The 26,854-nt window shown below is 40.4% G+C and overlaps 1 protein-coding gene across 2 annotated transcripts in view; it reads right to left on the bottom strand.

The window, feature by feature from the left end:
• ssbp4 (single stranded DNA binding protein 4) overlaps window positions 1-26,854 on the bottom strand; it is a 127,895-nt gene that overhangs the window by 15,324 nt on the left and 85,717 nt on the right. For both annotated transcript variants that reach the window (XM_061737673.1, XM_061737672.1), the window contains exon 5: window positions 17,502-17,591. In XM_061737673.1, coding sequence (XP_061593657.1) covers window positions 17,502-17,591 — 90 coding nt within the window. The remainder of the gene's footprint in view (window positions 1-17,501; window positions 17,592-26,854) is intronic.

Below are 26,854 nucleotides of genomic sequence, written 5' to 3'. Positions count from 1 at the left end.
TTTACTCCTTACATTTTCTGTACTTTTTACTCCTTACATTTTAAAAACAGCCTCGTTACTCTATTTCATTTCGGCCTTTAAAAAAAAAACTATCCAGTTAAATTGCTCCATCCGGATAGAGTGAATTTGGTTGTGGTTGTTTCAGATGTTCTTGTCCAGTTTTGTTCTTACATCCGTTCCCTCAGATTCCTGCAACTAAACTTGGATGTACATTCCAATAAAGGTTAGGATAAATGATAACATGCCTCTGAAGTTTGACTTTTTGCACCATTACAATACTTATAGGCAACTAGTCATCATATCTCCTGCTCTCTGAAACACATGTTAATGCTCAATAGTACACATATATGCTTCTTTAATATATTTGCATTATACTAAGATGCATTCATTTTCAATGGCTTTTTTCCCCCTTACATTACTTTTACTTTTATACTTTAAAGGGAACCCTGCATATTAAGACATGTAGTCCCTAATTAGCCACAATTGTTCTCTTATACTAAAATATGTTGTTAGAAACACATAAAATAATCTAATTGCTTTAAAAATCTACAATGTTTATTACATATTTTGACCTGCGGGAGGCGCCATGTTTTACCTGCGCAATGTATTCTGGGGGCGATGACGTACGACGGTGGCTCTGGGAAGATAAGCCCCATTAGTTTAACTGGGACAGGTATCTAAAACATAGTTGAGCAGCTCTCTCCCGGCCGTGGAGGCTGACGAGGGAGCCCATAAGACGTCTCGGTTCAGGCAAACTGGATCAAAGTTCTGTGATGCACGGGAGATCTGCAAAAATGATCAATGTTGTGCGCATCTTACCAGTGCATTAGGCTCCTGCGTAAACGGCGTAGCCTACGGCGTAGACGGCGTAGCCTACGGCGTAGACGGCGTAGGCTACGCCGTAGCCTGCGTAGGCTACGCCGTAGCCTGCGTAGCCGGGGCTCTACAGCCCGCAGCGCTCCGCCACCCGCTCTCCGCTCTGCGCTCTCCGCTCTCGCTGCAGCCGCCGGGATGGAGACGCCGGTGGGCAATATGCACGTTTGAGTGGGCATAGCCCCCCCCTCTCCCCCCTAAAACCGGCCTCGGTGCTGTGTGATGACAGACCCGACGCTGAGGGGACTGGCCCGGGACTTTGACGAAACGGGAGGCGCAGACTTCGCTTCAAATAGGCAAGAACATCTTTATTTAATTTAATGACGCCAGATCTGGCTGGGGTTTTTATTGTAGCATCGGTTATCTGCTAGTTGAAACGTGTGGTCTGTTAATCTATCTGAGTTTTATGGTGTTTTTATAGTTCATGCTGTATGGGGCTGCACTTTTTTTTAATTTTATTTTACTTTTTTGTAGGTGCGCCGTCACCTTAATGTTCAGCTGTGTTTTCATCTGTGTTTCTGGTGCGCCGTCACCTGTTTAGCTGTGTTTTCATATGTTTCTGGGTGTCAGAACAGTGGACGGGGGTTAGCAGGAGCCACCGTGTGACGTACTACCCAGAACGTAAAAAACAATGGCGACCTACATGTTAAATTATATTTTCAAATTTTATAAAAACGAAGACATCAACAAGGTTTTTTATATCACATTGTTATAATTGATACCAACATTTATCTTTTAAGACCTACATGTCTTAATATGCAGGGTTCCCTTTAAGTAGTTTTGAAACCAGTACTTTTATACTTTTACTTGAGTAAAAAACTTGAGTTGATACTTCAACTTCTACAGGAGTATTTTTAAACTCTAGTATCTATACTTCTACCTGAGTAATGAATGTGAATACTGAAGACACCTCTGTGGAAAAGTATGTATCAGGTTGCCCAAAACCACCAACCATGGAAGCGGTTTGACTTTTGTGTGGCTAAAAATGTATTCAAATCACTTTTGAATGAATCAACAGCAAAGCAGTTTAAGTTAAAACAATAACACACATTTAGATGTTGGCAACAATTTCACCAGCCCACAAGGTCCTTGGAGATCTAACAACAAAACAGCCAATCACAGACCGGAGGGCTGCCCCTCTGGCTGATCTAATCTAACTTCAGTGCTTAAACATTCAAGGGATGCAGTCATACACATACAGACATCAGGGGAAATTGTAAATAAATAACAAGATTGAGGAATGTATGTCCATAAAGACAAAATCATCAAAACAATTCGGGAAACAGCAACAGACTCCACAGATTTTTTTCTTTTTAACCAAATTACCATCGGCCAACATAACTGTCGCGTACACCAACCAGGAGACAATTTTCACCTAAACTGTAGAACTTCTGAGGATGACAACGTGACCGTTACAATGTCGTTTGGAGATGAAAATATTGAGATTATTGATATTCTAATTGTTTCTGTACTTTCTAACAATTCAATGATGGATTGAAATATGACAGATGTCTTACTGCTGAATCAAACTTCTTCATGCATAAATGGTGTTTACATAATGTTTCTAATCATGATAAGAATCACACTTTGGATATTTTTGGCTCTTAGATCCCGGTTATTTAGGTTTTGCTGGTATGAATGAGTCTAAATCAATGTAAGTGGATCCTAGGCCTGTGTTGAAAAAATCGATTCTCATATTAATTCCTAAAAATCGATTCATATGTCTAAAGATCGATTTAAAAAAAAAAAAAAAAAAAAAAAAGTTTTTTTATTTCATCATTACATTACAACTTTTGGTACTTTTTTGTTTATGCCCAAAAAAGGAATATTTTGTTGGACACAAAAATAACTGGTGCCATGTTTTTGCCTTTAAATATGTTTAAAGGTATGAAAACAGTCAAGTTTTCAGTTATAATTGCATAAATTGTCTATATTTCTTTGCTTTATATACTGTCTTGGGGTACATTTGCATAAATGTTAAAAACCAAATTCTCATAAATGGGGAAAAAATAAAACCGATTTCATCGGTCTCTGTTTCCTCCCTGGATCTGTTTGATAATTCTGACCCATGTTTCTGAAAGCAGTTCTATCAGCATTCTGGGAGCTGATTGGTCCTTACAGCATCATTAGCTGCAATACTTGCTGTTTAATCTCAATATAATACTAGTAGTAATATGATGCATAACTAGACAGTCATATAATTCATGCAACAGCTGAAAAAACAGTTTTATTAACAGTAACCCAAATTAATATCGGATCGAATCGAATCGGATCGAATCGGATCGTGATAATCGATTCTGAATCTTAAGAATCGGAATCGAATCGATTCTTGACATTTGAATCGATCCCCAGCCCTAGTGGATGTCGTAACAGGTAAAAGCGCTTCCAATAGCAGCTCATGCAACACAATTTTTCTTGCATTTTGTTAATTAAAAAAAAAAAATTATTATCTTTGCAATGTAGGAACTTTTTTTTTTAATTCAAGGCCATCTCTGATGGGTGTAACGTGACACCTGTGAGCACGGTCCTAAGAAGACACTCATTGCTAAATGGCCAGTGACTAAAGGAGAGACGGGAGGAAGCCAAACTCCAGAGCATAGGGAGGTAATGGTTTGCAAACATGCTGCCAGTACCTGATAAGCTGATGTACATGAGGTATATTTCTGTGAATTTGTTTTCTGCCCCTGGAGTCAAAACCATAAAATCATAAAGTAAATGCAGCATGTCCAATTTAGCTCATAATTACTGCGCAACTATTATATCTCATCTGTTGGACCAACAGGGAATGCAGATAATAAGATTTGTCACTGACATTTCCAAAGGGCCGCTCTGATTATCATGTACAGAAATTGTTAATTGCCAGGATGAGGTCAGATCAATTGACGAGGATGGCTGTAATCAGCTCCAACTGCTGTGCTGTTGCCAGAGGACAATTCAGGAAATATTCTAATATGCTATTATTTCTCTCAATTTCACCACAATGATACTCCATCCAGTTTGCCAGAGTTTAGGCCATCCAAATACAAAATCAAGCGCTAAAGCTTGCTTAATTCTGAGGATCAGCTTCCCTGTACAAAGAAACAGCAAATATTTAAACCCAATCAAACATCTTTATAGAAATGGAAGAGAGGAATGAGCCGCACGCTGAGAACAGCTGAAAGTGCTCTGTTCCTTGAATCGACTCTCAATCAAAACAAGTATACTTTCAGGGACTTTATGAAGTTTCTGAAGTGAATCTCAGAAAAAAGCAGCACATTAAACTGACTCAGTACCACAGGACTGTGTGAACTTCAGCCTCCCCGTTTCTTCCTACGGTGACCTCATCTGACTCCAGCGGCAGCTGCTATGATGGAAAATCTTTCGCTACCTGAACACCAGCCTTGAGAAAGAGGACCACCCACCGCAAGAGCAGCTTCGCTATCGGGTAACAGTTCAGGTGTGTGAGGGGTTGAGCATCGCAGAGGTGATGAGTGCAAATATGATATTTTGTCAGATGTGGCAGCAGGATCTTCTCCTGCGTGTGCCGAGTGTGTGTTTCTAGCAGGTGTGAATCTCAGCACGGTGGTGAAAAGGTGAAGGATTAGGGGATTACCCAGGTGCAAAATACCTCAAACTCACAAAAGACACTGTGGAAGCAATAAGGGAGAATAAATGCAAAACCAGACTCCCCACTAATGAATTTTCATTTTACTGATTTAATTTCAACATTAACCTTCCTCACTTGATTAATCCACCCATTAATCATTAATTAGTTTAAACAAAAATGTAAAGGTATGTAAGAACATACTAATATAAGAATAAAACCAAAAGAGAAGGCTGAAAAAATGGATGGTAAAGTGATATTTGTAGAGGATGAGACAGTTCTGGTGACATGTGAAGGCCACGTGTTGCTTTCAAGATGCTCATGTAGTATCTCCTTGCAGATCAGATCAGTTTCATTGTTTTTGCTGCAGGTTTCGTGACTCTGTGTTCTTCTCCACATAGCCATAAATCAAATACGACAATCAAGGGCAGCGGTTTGTTGCTGAGATCCCCTCCCCTGCCTGTGTGCATGGATGGGATGCTGGTGTGCTGACAGAGCTGGACACCAGGAAACTGTGGGTGCTGCTACAGCGGCAAAGCAAACGTGCCTGATGGACAGCGTGAATCCACCGACTTCCCTAAGGCTGTAGATACAGCGCTGCCGCCGCCGCTGCTACCGTTCGCATTAACGTCCAAGAGCACAGACTCTAGCAGAAGAGATGAGCTTTGGTGCGTAAATGAAAATAATTTGCACTTCTTCGTGGACTTGCAAACACGTGGAGCTCAGCAGCAGCAGCAGCAGCAGCATTAGCGAGACTCTTGAGACGGGTACTCCCCATCCTTCTGTGGCATGGGAATTTACTTTTCTTTATGCACCGACTCAATTAATCTCCTTGTCATCAGAGCATCTCGACTGAGAAGCAGTCAAGTCGTCCCTAAAGCCGCTTCTTAGCAGGCCATACAGTATGCAGCTGTTCGATAATTTATTTGACGATCTGGAAATGTTGATTTAGTTGTACATACAGTGTAATCTGGATGTGTTGGCACAGTTATGACGTTTGTATCGGAGCCAGTGTGGTTGTTCTGCCAGTCTGTGTGTGTATGTTTTGGGTGGTTAACACCAGCTGCACTGGCTCGCTCCGTCTCTCAGCAGGTTCACACTGGGGCTAATGTAGCGCTAGCTCTGTCTGACCTCAGAGGTTATTGTTGTTGCCGAGCCAGCCTGTGTGAGCGTGTGTGTGTGTGTGTGTGTGTGTGTGTGTGTGTGTGTGTGCGTGTCTAACAAGACACCCCTGCGGGGTCTGACTGCTATGACCCAGCTGCAGCAGCCTGCTTCTCCTCTGCAGACAAATACACACACATTTTAGTCACTTAGGAGGACATCACATTCGCTTGCTCTCAAGCCTCAAAGCAAACATTAGCACAGCATGCCTTAGCCAAACTGTTGCCGTAAACTGGAGCCGATCCAAATGCCACTGGAGTTGAAAGTTTACACTGCGTAGACAACCTCTCCGTCCCCACGTTGGAGTGCCGTCTCTACAACAGGGCTGTTTGAACATTTCTTTTTTTGTCTCTACACTGTTTGCTGCACACATTTTCCTTCTCACACATAAACAACCACAGGGCTCCTCTCTTGTTCTTCTTTATAATGTGCCATAATGGAGCGTAGCTCCTTTGGCTGAGGCTCCCCGGGCCTTCCTGCTATTACATCTGAATGGACCAGCATATGGCCTTTACGGCTGTACTGTTCCCTCCACAGGTCCCTGCAGAGACGGGGGGGGGGGGAACAGAGAACATTTCAACTGTCACAGAGGTGTAACGCAGGGCGGGCTCAGAAAGTGGCTTGCTCAAGGTGCGTATGTGAGAGTGCGTGCGGGCGTGCGAGCGCCTCTGTGTGGTGTTGTTTGTGCAGGAGAGGGGTAAGGAGGAGGGGGGACGTGGGGAGCGTCAAATGAAGCAATTAATAAAATCATTTTCTACCCAGCTAAGGAGATAACAGCTTGGCACAGTACCACGAGCCCATCAACGCAGCCCCCTCGCCTCCTCTCCAGTCATTCCAGCTTAAGGAAGACCCACTCTGCTGCCCCCGATGCAGCACCGACGCACAGAGAGGAGAAAGACATGGAAGACTACCAGCTTTCTTAAGGGATCTTTTTTTTCCCCCTTTGTTTATAGCTGCTAACGCTAGAGGGCAGTGTGTATCTGCCATCAAACTGCTGGACACACACACACACACACACACACACACACACACACACACACACACACACACACACACACACACACACACACACACACACACACACAAACAGAGGCCGAGAGCACAAAGCAGCCTGCATCACTGAACACAACAAACAAAGCCAGGAGGAACAGCGCCACACACACACATGCACACACGCGGACACACACCCACACAGACACACAGACACACACAGATTTCACTCTCATTGTCATTCCTCGCTAACATTCCAGAGAGAGCAGCAGCGGCAGCAGTCGGCCTCCTGCTTGCTCATGGTATATAGCACGGCAGCACGTCAGCTCAGACGGGAACACGCCATCCCCTCTTAGAGGAGGGGGCTCTCTCTCCCCGTGAAACGCTGACAGACATTCAAACATGTTCACGTTACCAAATGAGCTCTAAATACATTTCTGCACAAAGGTTTTTAGGCAGTATACACTCAGTACAAACAAAGACTCTTCTGATTGGGTTGAAATGATTCCCTCTCTGCACAACAAGTTCAAACAACTGTGCAAGACAGGGATGGAAGCAACAAATGAAATCTCCATCTGCTTCACAACGTAATGTTTGCTTGCATCATGGGTATTTCTTTAAATTGTTATTTAAATTGTATGCAAGTATGTTTATTCCTGAGGATTATAACTTTTTTTTTTTTTAAGTAGTTTGGCGCATCAGGGAATGTCATGATGCAAAGACTGGAAGTCGGTTGCTCATTCTTATGAACGCACCGGGGGCTAGAAGTAAAATAACAGGACACACTCAAATGTAAACGTAAAAGCAGATGGATCTTCTGGTTCTGTAGGGATGTATTTTCTTTTCTTATCAAATAGCAAAGCGGTGGCAGAAACACTCCGTATCCGAACCTACACAAGCACATGCAGCTAATTTCAATGACCGTATTCTCTATATGTCACATGTGTCTGTTGTAACAGAAACTGAAGCCACCGCTCTGTTTGCATGGGAGAGGCTCCAGGACAATCTGCTTGTTGCCAGAAACAAACCTAAGGAAATAACTGGGTAAGTGTCCTCTCAAAGTACATTTTCACTTGAGAGCTTTTCAGAAACAAAACTTTTAAATGAGTTCCTGTAAAAGATGAGCAGTCATCGCAATAATCACAAGCTAGTGTGGGAAATCCACAAAAAAGACAGGAATCAATGTTGAATCTACAGTATCCTTTTCTAAGATGCTTGAAATAATCTACTTCAAAAATTGGTCAGAATTGGGGCTTGTTTGTTGCAAGGGGTGGTTACGCCAATAATTGGTTTGATTTAGTTTGGTTTGACAGATATAACCAGTTTTCAGCTTTCCAAGCAAAGCCTTTGTTAAAAAAGTTTCTAATGTTTGGATTTCCCCCTGGTTTCACTCACAAAAGTTTGATTTGCAATTCTTCAAACTAGGGCTGTGCGATTAATCGATTTTAAATCTAAATTGGATTTATTAATCAAAATCGATGTCAAAAAAGGAAAATCGGAAAATTGATTTTCCTTTTTTGCAGCTGCATTACAGACAGAGCTCGTCTAGTCATCTTTGTTTGGTCAAGAAAATTGTAAATGTTGTCACTTTACTAAACTCAAGGAGGATTTACAGTATCTTTCAATTGCACTTCATTCCCAATAGGGATATTTGTTTGCTATTTTTCTATAAAAATAAAGATAAAATATTTGAAACAATTTATTTCATTGTCTTTTGTAGTTTTACCAAAAAAAAACGAAATCGAAATCAAAAATCGGGTTTTCAGAGAAAAGAAATCGGGATTTTATTTTTGTCCAAAATCGCCCAGCCCTACTTCAAACAACGCTATTTCTCTGTCTCTTCATTTGTCAGAGGTGACTGAACGTCAGTGAGGGACAGAGGACGCTCAGATGTCCTCAGTTATTCAGCCAAGGTTAGCGTAAAACGAATAATGGATCAGATTTCCCCTTACTTTTACGATGCAACAGAAGTGTACAGAGCAATTACGTCTACTTTACGCCATATGCTCATAGAGGCATGATATTTATTCACATAAAAATAATCAAAACTGGAAGATTTCCTAGTTAATTTCCATGTTTCACTCATGTCAGTCGTATCAAACCTTCTTGATGACTAAAAACTATTAATCATCTTTCCACAGGTTCAGCCTATCACACGGAGTTGAACCTGCAATCCCTGCTTTCTCAGGTGAGGGGATCTCTCTAAGTTTACAAAGTTTAACACAGATCTGTCTCTAAACGGATAAAAGCTACCATAACGGAGCCATGATGCTGACTGGGGTGATGCGTGCGCAGTGAGAGACAGAAGCTGTAACTGTAGTGACTGTTATCTGAACTACTGTAAGACTGGCGGAAACGATAGCCGACAATGGAAAAGAAGAAAACATTTGCAAGAGGACGGCCTATCATTTTTAAGAGGCTACTATCATTCAGGAGGAATCGTTAGCTTTCAATTTTATTGCTGTCTTCTTATGGATAAGCCGCGCTGATAAGAGTAAAAGATGGCCTGTCCTCGCGACGGCTTTATTTCAGACTGAAGTGAGAAATTTTGACAGGACGCTGTCGTCTGAGTCCTTCAGAATCTGTCTCTTTTTTTTTTACTTCTTTTCAAAAACTATCTGATATGGCCAAAGGAGGAGGAAAAAAAACCAGATACGCACACTTCAACGTTTCCTTGAGCATTTTCATGGACAGTTCACAAGTGTCTTTTGTGAAGTTTAATGTTGTGATAGCAGGTTTTGTCAAATTCAAAGTTCAGGTTATGTGTGTGCCACCAAACAACCTCTTGAACGTCATTCATCCAAGATCTAAATCAGCAGTCCACATCCTTCAGTCCAGAAGCAACAGTTTATCCAGCCAGATACGGAGGTTTGACATTTAACCCTTACTAGTGATGAATCACACCCCTGGCTCCCTCAGTAGTCTCTGCCATTCATTTTTCTGAAAACTCTCAACTTATTTTACTACAAGAATCAAGCCTGCGATCAGTCTTACCTTTAACAAATAAAGTAGTGAGATCAGATGACTCTCAAAATTCACAGTGCCACGTGCCAGCTTTGAACAGGTTTTTTCAATTTGTCTTTGATACCTGGGCTGCCTGTTCTGAAATGTGTAATCAAACCTAATCCTCCTGTTGTGCTCTTTTGTGTTGTCCCTGAAGAGCAGCAATTACCTGCAGTGAGAAGCACAGCCTTTGACTTTGGATCCCCCTTTTTTTTTTTTTTTCTGGCAAGAAGAACAATTCCAGTTAAGTGGAAAGAGGTTGTCCCACCTCAGCGGTTTCACACACATAATGGAAAGCACTTTTTGTTGTGTCTTTTTTTAAATATCAGAAATACGTTGTGGAGATTGCAGAATCATATGCACATAAAAGAGAAATCTTTGATGTATTAGCTGGGATATATACCGTATTTTCTGGACTATAAACCGCTACTTTTTTCATAGGTTTTCAACCATGCAGCTTATACAAAGGTGCGACTATTCTGTGGATTTTTCTTCCACCGCTAGGGGGCGCTCTAACCGGAATTAGAATCAAAACTAAGACAAAATAAATGCAAAGAAGAATACGCTACTTCTTCTTTAGCTGATATAAGTAGGTAGAAGAAGATTTCAAACAGATAAATAGATAAATAAATACTGGTTATTTTCTCTTGGTTCTGTCCAGTTTTAATCAGCAAAGTTGCTGCTGTGTTAAAAGACACTGTTAGGAAAGGATCTATTTAGGTACAAACATGTACATCATTTACAGTTCAAAATCCTTCTGTACATGTAGTAAATGTCTAATCTAACAACATAAATATCTGCGGATTGCATATCTTTTTTTTTTTAAATAGAGCAGATGCGGCTTATATACAGGTGCGGCTTGTATATCTTTTTTTTTATTGTTTTTTTACAAATAGAGCGGATGCGGCTTATATACAGAAAATACGGTACATACGGAGCAAGGTTGCATTTTTTTTTGTTCTAAAACCCCCACCTGACATCTGAGTGTCCTCTGTTCCTTTTTGTTTTACTCCATGTCGTTAACTCTGTCACTCCTTGCATTTTTTTAGTTTTTTTTACTCGTCGTCCTCACCGCTCACCTCTTCGTCCCTTTTACTTAACGCTCCCTGAGGGCCATGATGCAGCAGGAATGGACTTAAACTGTGAGCGGGATTATATATCAAATGTATACTTTGCATATGCCTCTTTCTCTTCTCTTTGCTCCTCAGTCTTCCTGCTTAAATCGTGTCTGTTCAGCCTCTTTGGCCAGACCCACTGTGTAAATTTTAGCTGTACTCCAGTCTGGAATAACGTACCCAACACAAATGACTAACGCAGCTTTGAACGCTTGAACCGGGCTCAGGCGATTTTTTTTTTGCAACCGTGTCACCAAAATGCCTTGAGTAATTGCATCAAAGTGTGATTCCAACTCTGTTAATTTCTAAGTAACTCTTCTCAGATTATGCTGAGCAACATTACTGAAATGACTTCAACAAGAAAAGAGGAAGATCTAGGATGTCATTCCAAGTGGTGCACACAAAAATTGTGCTCCACGTCATGAGCAGCTCTGCTTTTTATGGTGCTGCTCGCCAGACTACAGGGTAGCCACACCGTAAAGTACAGCGTTGAGACATAGCTACTAAGGAGAATGAACAAAGAGACCATAAATCATGCTTTAGGGGACATTTGCAGTGGACACCTTTCTTTCTATTTCCAACTCTATTTCCCTCCTCCATCCCTGCTTTGCCCCGCATCCTTCTCTCCTGGGACTGCAGCCAGTAACAACGTTGGGGGTCACCTATGTTAATTACCATGCCAGTGCAACTTGGACTAATTTCTTGCTATGCACACGCAGGGCACAGGCGAAAACGCTGCACGCGCAGGAGTTGGGGAGTATGGATGTGGCACCGAGAGAGCACATGAGAAAATAACAGCTTCAAAGACAAAGGAAACGGAGAGAGTGAGGAAATGCCATAGAGAAGGATGCCAGGCAAAAGGAGAGGGGAAACAGGAAAAAAAAACTGACCCGGAGTACTGATGAGAAATGACTAAAGCCCGGGGAAAAAACTCAGTTTACTGCATATAATCCATCCACTATTTTACAGTGACAGTGCAGCGACTTTACCTCCAGTGTGACTGAGGAGAGCAATGACGATATGAGTAAAATCTCAGCAATATGTAGGAGGGGAAAATCTGCTTCTCCCTTCATTTGAATGAATGAATACTTGCTAGTCTGCACTTTCAGTACGGACCGCAGCCATTAGTTCACCAGGGAATAAATGTCAGTCACCCACCGCGAAGAATGTGTGTACTCGAGCCTGCGGTGAGTGATGCTATATGAACACGACACACTAATATGTGCCTCTTTACAGATAACTGTGTGGGCTTGATTTAAGAAAACCGGGAGTGAAGCTAGAGACCTATGGAGAGCAGTTTATCATTTTTTTTTGTTTTTGGCTGGGCATTATCTCCATCCCCAGTTTTCTTTCTTTTTTTTGCTTTGTTTCAGTCACCTTTGGCTGCCTGGCTTAGACTAGCTGGGTGAAGTAGAGAGAGACGAAAGGATAGAGGGGATGGAAAAGAAATGATGAAAGTGAATGTAGCGTCCATCATCCATCCATTCCTTCCTTGCTCTTCCTGTTCCCATCTGCCCAGTCTGCCTGTCTATCTGTCTGTCTGTCTGTCGTGTGCACAGGATCTATTTATGGAAAGCAATGTCACTCATGCGACACCATCAGATAGCTTTCTCCTGGCATTCACTGCTCATACATCATTAACATTCTCCACAACCCCAGCATGCATGCACATACACACTTAGGGTACACAGTGCACGAAATGCTGCCAATCAATTAGAACAAGAAATGGAAAACGGTCTCAGTGTCATGGTAAACATACAGAGAGAGGATTTCTTTCAACATGCCTGCTGCATACAGTTTATTTAATTATTCCTAAAAGGGATTAACTAAATATATTTAATAAATTCATAATGACCAAAAGCCTCATCTGTGTGTGTGTATTCCTTTAAGATGTTAGTTGGGTGACAGTTGCGTGCTTTCCCTTTAGAGATGGATGAAATGCGACACAATTCACTAGGGATGCTGCGATCCGATCCGCGGATCGAAAATATGCTGCGATCCAGCCAAAAAACACAGATCGGATCGGATCGCAGTTCAGGGGAAAACTGCGATCCTAGCGCTGCGATACTAGCACTCCATTCAAAAAGTCCGCTCCAGCTATTCCATCCAGCACTTGCTTCTCACACGCGAGGAAGAAAGGAGAGGGGAGGGGGAGCATAAAGGCTGATTTATGGTTCCGCGTTACACCAACGCGGAGCCTACGCCGTATGGTACGCGGCGACGTGCACGTACGCCGTACCCTATGGCGTAGGCTCTGCGTCAATTTAACGCGGAACCATAGTTCAGGTTTAACATGTCAGCGGTGTGGCAATACTTTAAAGTAAAGGATGTAAAACATGAAAGGCAGAGTGCAAAACGTGTGAAGCACAAATCTCAAGCTGCTTTCACATAGAGCGCGGTTTGCGCCGCGCTCACCGCCGCGTCAGAGCGCGGTGCGGTGAAATGAAAAATGTTCAATTCGGTCAGTCCGCTCGAGCTCGGCGGCTGAGCGGTCCGCAGAAAAGATTGGGCAGTTTATTGTGCTTGATGACCAGCCCTTGTCAGTAGTGAGTAATGTGGAATTTCAACGCTTAATTCAACACCTCGAGCCTCGCTACGTTATTTCTAGTTCTGTTCTCACCACAGCAGCACAGGTTGCCACTGGCAGTAGAATTTATCTGACTTTGGAAGTCATAACTTTTATTTATGGTAAAAGATGTCAAACAAAGCCCACTTTAAGTAAATTTGTTTTTAAATTGGCTTAATTTTTTAATTTAAATTTGCTTGATTTTTTTATATTGGCTTTTTCATGTTAAGATGTTATTTATTTTATCTAATGCTACTGCTTATTTACGTTAAAAAAATGAATATCTAATAATTGGCTCAAGTTTTGCCATAATAACCTACTGTTGTGGACTATTCATCTCAGGAAGTATGTTATTCTCATTTTGAGCAATGTCACTTTATCAAGCCTTTCCTATTATTCCACACTACAAAATAAGTACTAAAAAAGTGAACCTATTGGTCAGAAAAGAGAGATAGAAATATGCGCTGGTATCGGATCGGTACTAAGACTGTGGTATGGGTATCGGATCGCAAGTGAAAAAGTCGCAGCATCCCTGCAATTCACAGATATTTATGACGGGAAGATTGGACAATATCATGCGTAATGTTTTTTTTTCCATAACTTTGTTTTGAAAATGATGAAGGTAAAATTATCATACCTGCTTCTAAAGTAAAAAGCATGCTAACATCACACATGGATTTAAAGGGAAATCACATATGACAAATCACACCAAAAGATACAGTACTCCTGTTTCAACAGAGCTATTTCTTCACTTTCCAAACATTGTGGAAATCTTTGAAAACCAGTTGCTGGACATATTTTAGTTTTTACTGCACATGCAGGGCTTTTATTTATCAGACAATTAAACTATAAACTGAAAATGCTGCACTATTGGTTTGAAGGGCGTCATTCACAAAGAAAAACATAAACAAATACAATGAAAATAATGTATAATACTCTGTAATAATAGGCAGTGGACTCATGTCCTTTATCCAAACAAAATGGAGCTAAATACATACTAGTAAAATCCAGAAGATCAACAAGGATGTCTACATTTATTCTATGGTAAATCAAAGCAACAATGCTTTTAACTCTACTTATGTCACCAAGTTATTTAATTGCAATGCATCCCCACTAGAGTTGGGAGTTTACCTCAGACAACAAAGCTACCAGATGCACTTATAACTTTATATCCAGCGCTACATTGCAAAAACAGCCCCGCTAGAAATAAGCGTAACATTCCTTGAATCGAGTCAAACTTGTCTTATTTTAAGCAACAACAACAAAAAGCATCTATGTAAAGACATTTATTGACTAGAATGATTAAAACTAGGAAGGTCATCTAATATAGTCTTCTAATTTTTCTTAAAACAAGTCTTTCTTCCTTAGAAAGGATTTATTGCAGTGTAGGTAGTTAGCAGTATCATATCTTCATGAGTTCAGATTTAGTGCTAGTTAGCTCATTTTTAAAGTGATGTTATGCTTTCTAAATTAAACTAATTAAAAGTAAATAAATATCATCTTACCTCACAGTGCAACAACAGTGTTGATCTGGAATATTATAATCTGCGATTGTGATGAGTTTCTCCCACTTCACTGTGATCTGCATACCCTCACATCCAATTTAACCTTACAAGTTACAAGATTTTGTACAGATCCATCCATGGCGCATTTAAGTCCCATTTGTCCTTCAGGAGGTGGTCCTTTTGTGCCCAAAATTTGTCTTAAACATCTTGGGACAAGGTTTTCACACAGGGAGTCGCCATTGTAAACAAGACTGGTAGATAGACTGAGTTAGCAACAGTAACTAAGGGGAGCGGGACTTATTGACAGGTCAATGCATGTCTTCCAAAAGAAGATGAGATAGGGAAAGTGAAAAACAAAGTCTTTGAGGGGTACCGATGGGCAGAGAATCTCCGGTTTTTCTCAATAAATACATGAGAAAATAATATGTTTCAAAATGATGTTCCTTAGAGATTTATTGATTTTCATATTTCTGCGTCTGCGTGTTCTGTACTATTAAGTGGTTCAAGAAATCTGGAGGAATTTGAAGGGTGAAAAGGTGGAGAGAGCAAGTCTGAGCTGGACCTTCTGGGACCTGATAATGGAACTGGATCAAAACTCATTTATTTAAGAACAGTTGATAACCGTGTGGGTGTGAGATTACTACAGAAAACCTAGTCAAGCATCACAATATGGGGTTGCCTTCAGTCATACTAATAAAACTTAAAAAAACTAATTGTTAGGAGTCTAGGATGGACCAATATGCTGCTTTCAAGACCATGTCTTATTCAACAAGAATATACAAAACCACAATTACAACTACAAACCATGGCTGACCAAGAAAACGGTGTGTGTGTATGTGTGTGTGTGTATTCCAGAGAGAAAACTGAAAACGGGAGACACAAAGAGGAGTGCGTGAGTGACCTCGCCAGCTTCTGAGACGGTCATCAGAAAGCAGTGATGACAAGAGGAATTTGAAAAGCAATGCTCACCAGGGAAAACAGCCCCCCCCCAACATCCCACAGACCAGTGGTTCCCAAACTTTTTCTGGTGGGCCCCTTTGGTTTATAAGAAAACCTCTTTTAAATAACAAAACAACAAACCACATTTACAGTGTAATTATTTCTACAGAAACTGTCTTTAGAGTATTCTTTGCTGTCAGTGTATAGTAATTATGTTCAGTGTAACAGGTTTCTTTCTCTCTCTTTTGTTTTTTTCTTACTGTGTAACAATATTCAACCTTGCTATCAATGCATTAAAAAAAAGCCTCTCTGTGCAAAATGTGTTTAAAAATATGAACGACTCCCCGTCAAAAACCTGTCCATTAGGCTCAGAGGTGTTTCTAGAGTCTCTTGGGGCCCTGGGCAAAAATTCACAAGGGGCCCCTCCAACTAATTAATCAAGCTTATATAGTAAATGATAGACACTAAAAATAATATTTAAATACAATTTCCATCCTACGATTTCCATCCATGCACCTTAGTAGCACATTTCATACTTTTCTTGGCAATGGATTCCATAACTTAGCATATTAGCTTGACAGTTAACTGGACACAGCTTTGATTTGATAGCTGAAGAACAGGTTTTGATAGCTATTTTATTTTCAGCCTGCGAGTTGAGTAAACACGTTGAGTGCAGGTGTCTTTACTTTGACGCTCAACATTAGCAGGACAGACTGAGTTGCTCTGGCCTAAATTAGCTTATGTATTATCTGCACTACTCAGCACTTTGTTGATGTTGATTTCCTTTTGTTTCTCACTGCAAGATACATAGCTTCTGTTCATTTTATTAGACCCCGTCTCATCAGGTTTGTTTACGTAAGACACAGCAAGAGTGAGATGTAATAAGTCAACAAGACCTAAACCAACTCGTCAGTCCATCCATCGTTATTTCATATAATCTTTAACTGGATCAAATGTAGTCATAGCAAAATGTCTCTGCACCAAACGCTTCAATGATTTGTGGTCACATGATATATGTTCAAGCGAAAGTGCTGAACGTAATTTGGAAATCCTGATCAGCACAGACCCCCCCACCAGGAGGTTCCTGTTGGCCGACCGGAGACCGTTTTTCTCCACGTAAAGGTTCCTGAAAGCCACTTTTACAGGGCCGTTCCTGGTAATGGAGAAGCGCAAGAACGGCCCCGAAAAATATACCCAAAACTCGTGGAAACACTAGTGGAAACGCACCTGTAGAGGCCCTGTAGAGCTGACCACTGTCATTTCCAAATTATCCTTACTGTTACTGCTCTGTTGCGATTCAAAGTTTGCCAACCCTCGGGGGCCCCTTCTGGCCACAAGCATTTCCCTAGTATGCCTGTACTCCGATGCCTCTGATTATGCTAGCAGTGTCCGGGCATTCGTTTTTTCAATCATTCACACCAGCCCCAGGGGGCACGCCCCCCACTTTGGGAATCACTGCCAAAGAACATCTCATATTCAGGAAAAAAAACAAACATATAGGGGCAAACTCTATGGATAAAGAAGCATCATGCAGAAAACCAGGGGTTAACAACTCAACAGCACATGGACATATGGGATGGAGGCAGAAATAGAGAAGGGAACACATCTGGACAGGGATTAGGACAGCTAAAGAGGCTAAAAAAGGAGGAGGAGACAGAAGGATAGGCTTAGCATGGGCTAAGTGGGTGAGGATGGGGGTGTGTGTGTGTGTCAGGGGAGTGCAATAGTTGGAGGTGATGGTGGTGGCGAGTTGAGAAGGCCCTTACTTGAAAGAAACCCGGGGGGATGGGTCCTCCCGGCATGCCATCATTGGGTGGCATGTTGCCCATTACTGGACTGGGGGCAGCAGCTGCGCTCTGGAAAGACACAAAACAAAGTTTTCCCTCAGTTTTCCTGTCGAACACGGAACAACAAAAAGCTGCAGCGTGAAGGTGTTAAAATAGTAGGGGTGTAACGATACACTAATCTCACGATACGGTACGATACACGATATTGAGGTCACAATAACGATATGATACAATATTATAGCAGTATTTTTTAAACAACCTTACATGAGGAACATATGACTGGAAAAAATGGTCTTTTATTTGAAAGACACAAAATACAAAACAAGGCTGTGCGTTTGCCCTATTGTTACAGTTTGTAATTCTTTATAACTGTTTAAGTTTTAAAGAGAAAGCCAGGCCAAACATTTTCCACAAACTGAACTAGAAGTAATGTCAGGTTTGCATTATGCATCTTCAGTTTCATACAAGTAAAAATATTTAGACACAAACTGAATAGTTTCTCTCATGTATGATTTGACTTTTTTCTTTTCCAGAAATTTAACAACTAAAATTAAATAAATAAATAAAAGTAAATATATACATACAATTTTACATCATAAAAAAGATTGATTCATGCTCACCGCGTTATCATCCGCGTTACTAGTCAACACAATAGATTAATATTAATAACCCAATATCGCGATACACTTTGTCACCTCCACAACACGTATTGTGACGTTTTTGTATTGCGAAATTTCATGCCACGATATATTGTTACACCCATAAAATAGTCTTGTTTTTGGTAAAATCATTAGAAAGTGAGCAAGTATTTGCTGAAAAGTCTTCAACCCTGATTATGTTTTCTCTGAGGTAAATGGAGTAATTACATATATCTGATGACAACTGAGAGGATGTGATTAGTTGGCCCACTGATAAAACATTTACTGAATAGACAAAGCGATATGCAGATATAAAGGTTCAGCAGGAACATCAGGGCTGGATGATTGTGGTAAACTAGTTTATCCTCAACGGACCAACAAATTGTCAGTGTGCTTTCAGAATCTAGTAACTTTAAAATCTGTTGGTCACACACACTTTACTGGGAAAAGGTACAGCGATGCTTCCTTGAGCGCTTCACCGTTTTGGTCGACTGATGTGAAATACAAACATTTCAACCAGCGCTATAATCTTTGATTTGTGCAACCTCCCAACTTCTGCAATGCCAGTAAGTGCATTTGAAATATATATGAAGCCATATTTCTTTTTCTTTTTTCTTAATAATAATTTTCCATATAAAGGAGAAGGCAGATGCGACACTTGCTGCTCTGATTTTCTTCTGAAGCTGTAAAGCTAATGGTTGGTGTCCAGCCATGACTGCTTTGTGAGAGCTTGAAATTCACACTTGGACATGGTAATGTTAAGAAAAAAATGATGATGCTCAGAGACAATTTTGAGGCAGACGCAAAGAAGGATTTTCCTCCCCAAAAGCAACCTATCTTTTATGATTTCCAAACATCAGACCATCATGTCATTCTCCAAAGCCCGGGGAAGATAATTGTCCATCATGGTTTGTCTTCACCATGATCAAGGCGTCCCCTCCCGCACATTAACAAAGCAGTTTTAGTTGCCTAAACATAACCTTTAACTCTGAGGTTGCAGATCAGAAAATTCTCATATGAATCATTTTGACAGTAGTGTCAATTATCTAATGTGATCAATCACGCACTTATATTCAAAAAAATATACACACAGGACGGCTCCTCCCACTGCAGCTACAACTTCAATCACTTTCTTTGCAATACCTCCATGACCTGGCTGACCTGAGCCCAACAAACAGGCCCTGAGGCCACAAGGCGGGACACATACGACAGCAATCACACACAACACCAGCCAGGGGGCTGCCGGGCTCAAAACAAAAGAGTCAGACAGAAGCTGAAAGTAAAGAAAGAAAACAGACAGATGGATACGAGAAGAAGTGGAGAAGAGCCTGGATGATGACAGGTTGGACAGAGAAAAGATCAATAAATATGCTTCTGCGTTACTTTAAGGTCACAGTTTGAACTATTTCTGGTTTTTCCATCCTCAACAAGCGTGAAGGGGGAAGAGGTCAAGGATATCTACAAGAACAAAAAGTAAGAATGACTGCAGATAGATCGCCGGCAATTTATGATCGGATTTGGATTCACCTGGTTGTTCTTCAGAAAGCATTGTGCGGGACTTAAACATCATTTTTCTGTCTTTTTCTTGAGTTCCTGTGGTCCGAAAGGCATGAAAGCCAGTTTGGATTCAAGACGGGGTGTTTCTTTCTTTCAGCCTATGAACTCTTTCCCCATCTTAATAACAAAGAAATTTACAAAGACTCAATTTGCAGGAACCACTTATCTGTGTCAGGTCAGATAATAATCATTGAAGGATTTTGGACTGTGTGAGGTGTAAAAATGAGATGCTGCAGTTTTCTGTGCTTATTGCTTACTGTTGCTGAGTGACTGGCAGGACTGTCCTTTAGGCTCTTTTCATTTACTTTGAATGGTATATGTTTTTACACCCATATTTGACCCTTTTATAGAAGACATAATAAAATAAAATACTGTGTTAAACCAGCTTTATGGAAGTACTGCTTTGTTGGTCACTTTTATTCAAAACAGAACATTACATTTAAAGTATATAATTTAAACGTCTGGTTTCGAGACAGTGGACAACAAAAAAAAGTTAAACTCTGTATATTTATACATGTTTAGACGTAGAGTATACACAACGACCCACCTGTGGTGTCTCTGAGAGCTTTAAGGGATCGGCATCAAGGAAGAAAAAAAGACAATGAGCGAGAAAGGAATGAGGAAGGATGAAATAAAAATAAGCGAAGAGAGAGAGAGAAGCCACTTGAAAGAGTGGCAAGACGTCTGAGGAACAGGAGGAAGAGCGAATGCAAGTGGTGGTGCTGGCATGGAAGTGTGTGTGTGTGTGTGTGTGTGTGTGTGTGTGTGTGTGCGTGTGTGTGTGTGTGTGTGTGTGTGTGTGTGTGTGCATGCATGCGTGTGTATGTGTGTGTGTGTGTGTGTGTATATGTGTGTGTGTGGCTGCCTGGCTCAGCCAGCCAACGAGGCTCCACAGTACTCAGGTGAAGCAGCAGCAAAAGGCCCTTTCTCCTAGTTGCCATGACAACCCCGACCTCAGCTCCTGCTCTCCAGTGCCCATTAAAACCCTCAGGCCGTCAATCATAAGCATGGCCAGGGAGCATCGAGAGAGGAGAGGGATGGAAAGAGAGAGAGAGAGAGAGAGAGAGAGAGAGAGAGAGAGAGAGAGAGAGAAAACGAGGGAAGAAGAATGAAGAAGAAAGAAATGGAAAGACATGGAGTTTAAAGCAGCCTGTGGCTTTTGATAACTGCCCTGTCTGCCACAGCTATCTCCCTCTTTTTCTCAGCCTGCACGCAGACAAACCCGCTACACAATATCTGCACAGGGTTAACTCCTCGCACACATCCCTCTCCGTTAGCTCCGTCTCCTCTGCACCTCCACAAAACCATCTTCTCACAGTCAGAGCTCGGCTTCATGACGTCGTCTCATGATATCACCTTTTCTAAACAGTTTTGCATCCGTATTTAACTAATGATCCTTCTGCATATTGCAATATAATATTCCTGCATCCTTTCGTATGGGAAAAGTGCTTTTAAATCAGATCCAATTCTCTATTTTTTTCTCAACTTAAAGCTTTCGGCCCATTTTTACATTCTCTGCCGGATCTTTAAAGCTTTATCTACTAGTATATGATGAGACTTGCAGTTCCATTTTCAAGAGAAATGTACATTTTTCTTCCTCTCACTGATGAAATCATCAACTCATCAAAGCTGATTCATGTTTCTGTGAGCAGCTTCAAGGCGTGTTGAAAGGTATAAGCTTGATTTCCTAAATGTTTGTAACATCAAAAAATGCTCCCGCTTCAAGGGCAAGTTGGATTACAAGATTGATACCACTCAAGTCTTCACAGTCAATTTGAATCTGGAGCCAGTATGTAAGAAACTGGTAGCGACTTATCTTCTCCTGTTTTCTTTCTTTCTTATTTTACTGGAAGACATGAGCTTAATAAGAAAGCAACTTTTGCATGTCCACCTTGCAAGTGCAGAACACGGTTTCTTATGTGACCAACTTTTAAAAGCCTCGTGCGGGTGGAACAGGAACATAGTTTATCCAACGCTGGCAACCTGTTTCCTAATACGGTCAAGCTGGAGAGTCGGGCGTTTTAGAGCAAAGTTGAGAGCAAGCGGCTGCAGCCAGGTGAGTGGCACAGATTTAGAGGGGTTAGATCTGTATGCGGTTACATCTGAGTCAATTAAGACCTGAAGTGACTATTTTCACAGAAAAATAAGTGTATATATGTAATTTTAATCAACACTTTCAGGTTTCAGGAGTTTAATGCCTGAGGGAGAATTTTAAAGCACAAATCAGCAAAGTATTGCTCTTGAGCCAAAGGACGATACTCGCCTCATAATGACTCATCTTCAGAGGTGTCAAGTAACGAAGTACAAATACTTTGTTACCTTACTTAAGTAGAAATTTTGGTTATCTGAATCAAAATCTGAAAGGAACCCTAAAACAGGGACTAGTGGAGTTCTAGTTGAGCTTTGCCAGGACTTTTGGCGAGATGACTGCAGCTAGCCATTGCCTATGCACACGGTGTCAAGTAACGAAGTACAAATACTTCGTTACCTTACTTAAGTAGAAATTTTGGTTATCTATACTTCACTGGATTAATTATTTTTCAGACGACTTTTTACTTTTACTCCTTACATTTTCACGCAATTATCTGTACTTTTTACTCCTTACATTTTAAAAACAGCCTCGTTACTCTATTTCATTTCGGCCTTTAAATAAAAACAATCCAGTTAAATTGCTCCATCCGGATAGAGTGAATTTGGTTGTGGTTGTTTCAGATGTTCTTGTCCAGTTTTGTTCTTACATCCGTTCCCTCAGATTCCTGCAACTAAACTTGGATGTACATTCCAATAAAGGTTAGGATAAATGGTAACATGCCTCTGAAGTTTGACTTTTTGCACCATTACAATACTTATAGGCAACTAGTCATCATATCTCCTGCTCTCTGAAACACATGTTAATGCTCAATAGTACACATATATGGTTCTTTAATATATTTGCATTATACTAAGATGCATTCATTTTCAATGGCTTTTGTCCTTAATGGCTTTTTTTCCGCTTACATTACTTTTACTTTTATACTTTAAGTAGTTTTGAAACCAGTACTTTTTTTTACTTTTACTTGAGTAAAAAACTTGAGTTGATACTTCAACTTCTACAGGAGTATTTTTAAACTCTAGTATCTATACTTCTACCTGAGTAATGAATGTGAATACTGAAGACACCTCTGCTCATCTTGTAATAACAGACGTTGCAACATGCTTACGAGATCATGATAAAGACAAAGTAAGGCAATAGCATGTTTTATTTAGTTTGCTCATGTATGTATTGATTACGACAGAGTGAACCACGAGTGCGACAGAGAGGAATAAGAAGAGAGCAGCTTCCACCCTGAGATACCTCATGACGCAAACACTCGTAAATCCAAATCATGTCAAACCCTTTCCACCTTTTTCCTCCTACATCATCTTGGGACACATATTTGACGATTTACTCTAACAGAAGGGTCTGTTTTGGCCCCCGGTTGTGCTCCTCTTTAGTTCCACGCCGGAGGCTGGTTGCAGCTACGGACAGTGAGTGAGCGGCTGTATCTGTGCGGTGATCAGACCTCAGCTTCCAGGGGGTAATGGATCTGCTGTTATCTGGGTCCAGACAAGCTGGCCAGCACACCGCTACCTGCTGGCCACAACAACACTGATATCAAGTGTTTGTGTGTCCGTGAATATCTGTGCATCTGTATTTCTTTCAGATTACGATGGACCAGCTTGACCTGACGTTCTTCGTCCACTACATACATAGCTACGCACACGCACGAAAAAGCCCAAACTGATGAAAAACACAGCGAGCTTAAGAGCTGCTAATGTACAGACTTTGTCCTTGATGTGCAAGAGCGACAAAGAATGGCTTATTTAGAAGACAACCTGCTTGTACAAAATGAGACATGCATTTGTAGATGTCGTGTCTTGTTGAATACTCCATTATATGTGTGTAAGATTACATCAGTAAGAAAATAGAGCCTCTTTATATTCAAAGGTTTTACAAGAGGATATGTCTAGTCTTTAACATCAGAAAAAGACAACCTCAGCCCGACAACATATGATAACATGTATGCTATTTCCTCAATTATTTGACAAAGGCAAAACCAAACTATTGAAGCAGCGTGTTAGAAAGCGTCCCATCATTAACCAGTCTGTAGAAGCACGATTAGCCGTAGTCAGAGCTGGGTAGAGGAGCCAAAAATTGTACTCAAGTAAAAGTACTGTTACTTCAGAATAATACGACTCAAGTAGAAGTAAAAAGTATTCATCCAAATAATTACTTGAGTAAAAGTAAAAAAGTACTTGGTGAAAAAACTACTCAAGTACTGAGTAACTGTTGAGTAACGTCTGATTTATTTTTTTAACACAACTATTCAAACAGACAAAAGTACAAAATAATCATCTTCAGGCAAATTAAATCAATAATAATAATAATAAAATAATAAAATTAATTAAAATGAATAAAAAATAGCTTAAATTAAAATAATCTTAAAGTAAATTCAAGTACTTTAATAAATAATAAAATAATAACAGAATAAAAAAATAGGTAGCACAAAATTTCAAGCCTTTGTACTTTTCTTTTTTAACCAGGCAGAACTAGAACAAACATGAACTCATAGAAACTGTGTGTGTGTTTGAGTCTGTGTAAATGTGACAAAACATGCAAAAACAAACATTTTTCCCAAAGAATCACCAGTGATTCCATGAGATTGACCCGTACGCGGATAAAAGAAAAGTAACAGCTCAACGTAGCCTAATGTAGCGAAGTAAGAGGAACAGTTTCTTCTTCACAAATCTACTCAAGTAAAAGTAAAAAGTATAGTGATTCAAAACTACTCCTAAAAGTACAAAATTTCCCAAACATACCCATGTAATTGTAACGGAGTAAATGTAACTCGTTACTACCCAGCTCTGGCCGTAGTAACTTATAACCGTATAATAACCGTATTTTGCGCAAAATCAATGAACGGGTCTATTTTCATACATAAAGGGCACCGGGTTATAAGACGCATGATAAAATGTTGACGTACATGTTCTGGGGGAATGTTGGCCTCCTCTTCGTTACAACATTGTTTCAGTTCAAAGAGGTTTGCAGGCATTCGTTTCAGGCCCATGCGCTGCACCGCTTTCTCTTCTTTTTCAGGTCATTCTGTTGTAGATTTGTAGGTAAGCTTGGTATCATTGTCCTGTTGCCTGACCCAGTTTCAGCCCAATTTTAGCTGTCAGACTGACAGCCTCACGTTTGACTCTTTAATACTTTGCTATAGAGAGGGGTTCATGGTCTACTATACGACTACCGGGTGGTGACTGCAAAACAAGTCCCAATCATCCTCTCCACCATTTGACAGTTCAAATGAGGCATTTGCGCTGATACACTATATTTTGTAACTTCTGTTGAAAGGACATTGATCCAGAAATCTTGTCGTTTGTTTAGATGCAACTTTGTAAACCTAAACTGTGATGGTAACCCTAGAAACCTTTCCAAACAGGCCATACTCATGCAGCCTTTTAATTAGGGCTGGGCGATATATATCGAGATTTTAATATATATCGATATATTTTCAAACGCGATATGGTACGAGACAATATCGTTTATATCGATTTAATTTTTTTTTAATTTTTTTTTTTATGATTTTGATATAGCTTATTTTGTGACAAATTGACTTGAATGTTTTATTTGAGATTTGCACAAATGTTTTGTTATTTGCACAACTGTCAACCTCAGTGGAAAAGTCTGCCTGTTACTGTCTACATTGTATTAATTGCACAGTGTATTTTAATTTAATTGTTATGCAGGAAAAGGATATTTGTTTTATTTTATTCAAGAAGCATTTTTATTCTATATATGCAGACAGTTTATTTTTATTTCATTTGTTTTATACATTTTGATATTGTGCAGACCTCTGTTAATAAAGGTACCTGTGTGACATTTGGCACAAGGCTTTGTATTAAAACTGACTGTTTTTTTAAGGGTTTGCCTCAGAAAAAAATGAAGCTAACAGAGATGCTATGCTATAATGCTTTGGGGGAAACCCCAATTATGGCACAGGAAAAATATTGATATATATCGAGTATCGCCATTCAGCTAGAAAATATCAAGATATGACTTTTGGTCCATATCGCCCAGCCCTACTTTTAATTATCAGTATTTTTTACATCTAACATGCTAACTGAGGCCTTGAGATTCTGAGATGTAGCTCCTGTTTTATTTATTTTTTCTTCCTAACCAAACATTGACAGAAGCAACATTCGATTGTCTAAGTCTAAGACATATGCTAATGTCTTCCCTTCTTGGCATTGTGTTAATAGACACCCCATGCTCCCGACCAGCAAACTGCCAAAAGCTCTGCTTTTATAGATGTGTCCATAACTGCTACTAATCAATTAATCAGCTACATTTGATAAGTAGTATGCTGTTTGCCCTCCTGATTCCATTGGAAGCAGTAGGAGTTTTTAGTTTTTCACACACAGTTTTATTTTATTGACTTAGTTTAGATAAATAATGACAATGTGTAATATGCCATTTGTTGGTGCAGAAGATTTTTTTAATATTGTGTTTAGATGCATAAAACCTTAAGAGTTAAAAGCTGAGAATACTGTATTTGAACCCCCCCCACCACACATATACACACACACACACACACACACACACACACACACACACACACACACACACACACACACACACACACACACACACACACACACACACACACACACACACACACACACACACACACAACTGCGCATGTAATTTCCACAACTGGCACACTGATGTACAGACAAACTGCTAGTTTGGTTTTCCCTTAAATGTTTTGTGTAAACCAAACCAGAAATTAGTCCTTCTCCTTACAGTTATTGCTACCAACGTGTCCTTTTAGCTGCTCGTTTGTCCTCTGTCAAAGTCCTGCTTCTCCTCCTCTTTCCACAGCTTCAAATGCTCCAATAAGTCTGTCAGTGAAGTCAACTCTATAAAGATTAGGAGAGAGGCAGGAGTGTGTAAGCAAGGCTGCCAGCCGACAGATGTGGCTAATCGATGAAAGACAGAGGACTGCCGGACCGCTCTACCAGGAACCCCCGCGACAAGCAAATGCCCTCGATGGCCCGAGCTGTTTTCCGTGCAGCAGGGATGCAAAGAAACACTTAAAGGTATGCAGAAAAAAT

The sequence above is a fragment of the Cololabis saira genome, chromosome 13 (assembly GCF_033807715.1).
Source record: "Cololabis saira isolate AMF1-May2022 chromosome 13, fColSai1.1, whole genome shotgun sequence".
Lineage (NCBI taxonomy): Eukaryota > Metazoa > Chordata > Actinopteri > Beloniformes > Belonidae > Cololabis > Cololabis saira.
This window is presented reverse-complemented; position numbering and strand designations above follow the sequence as displayed.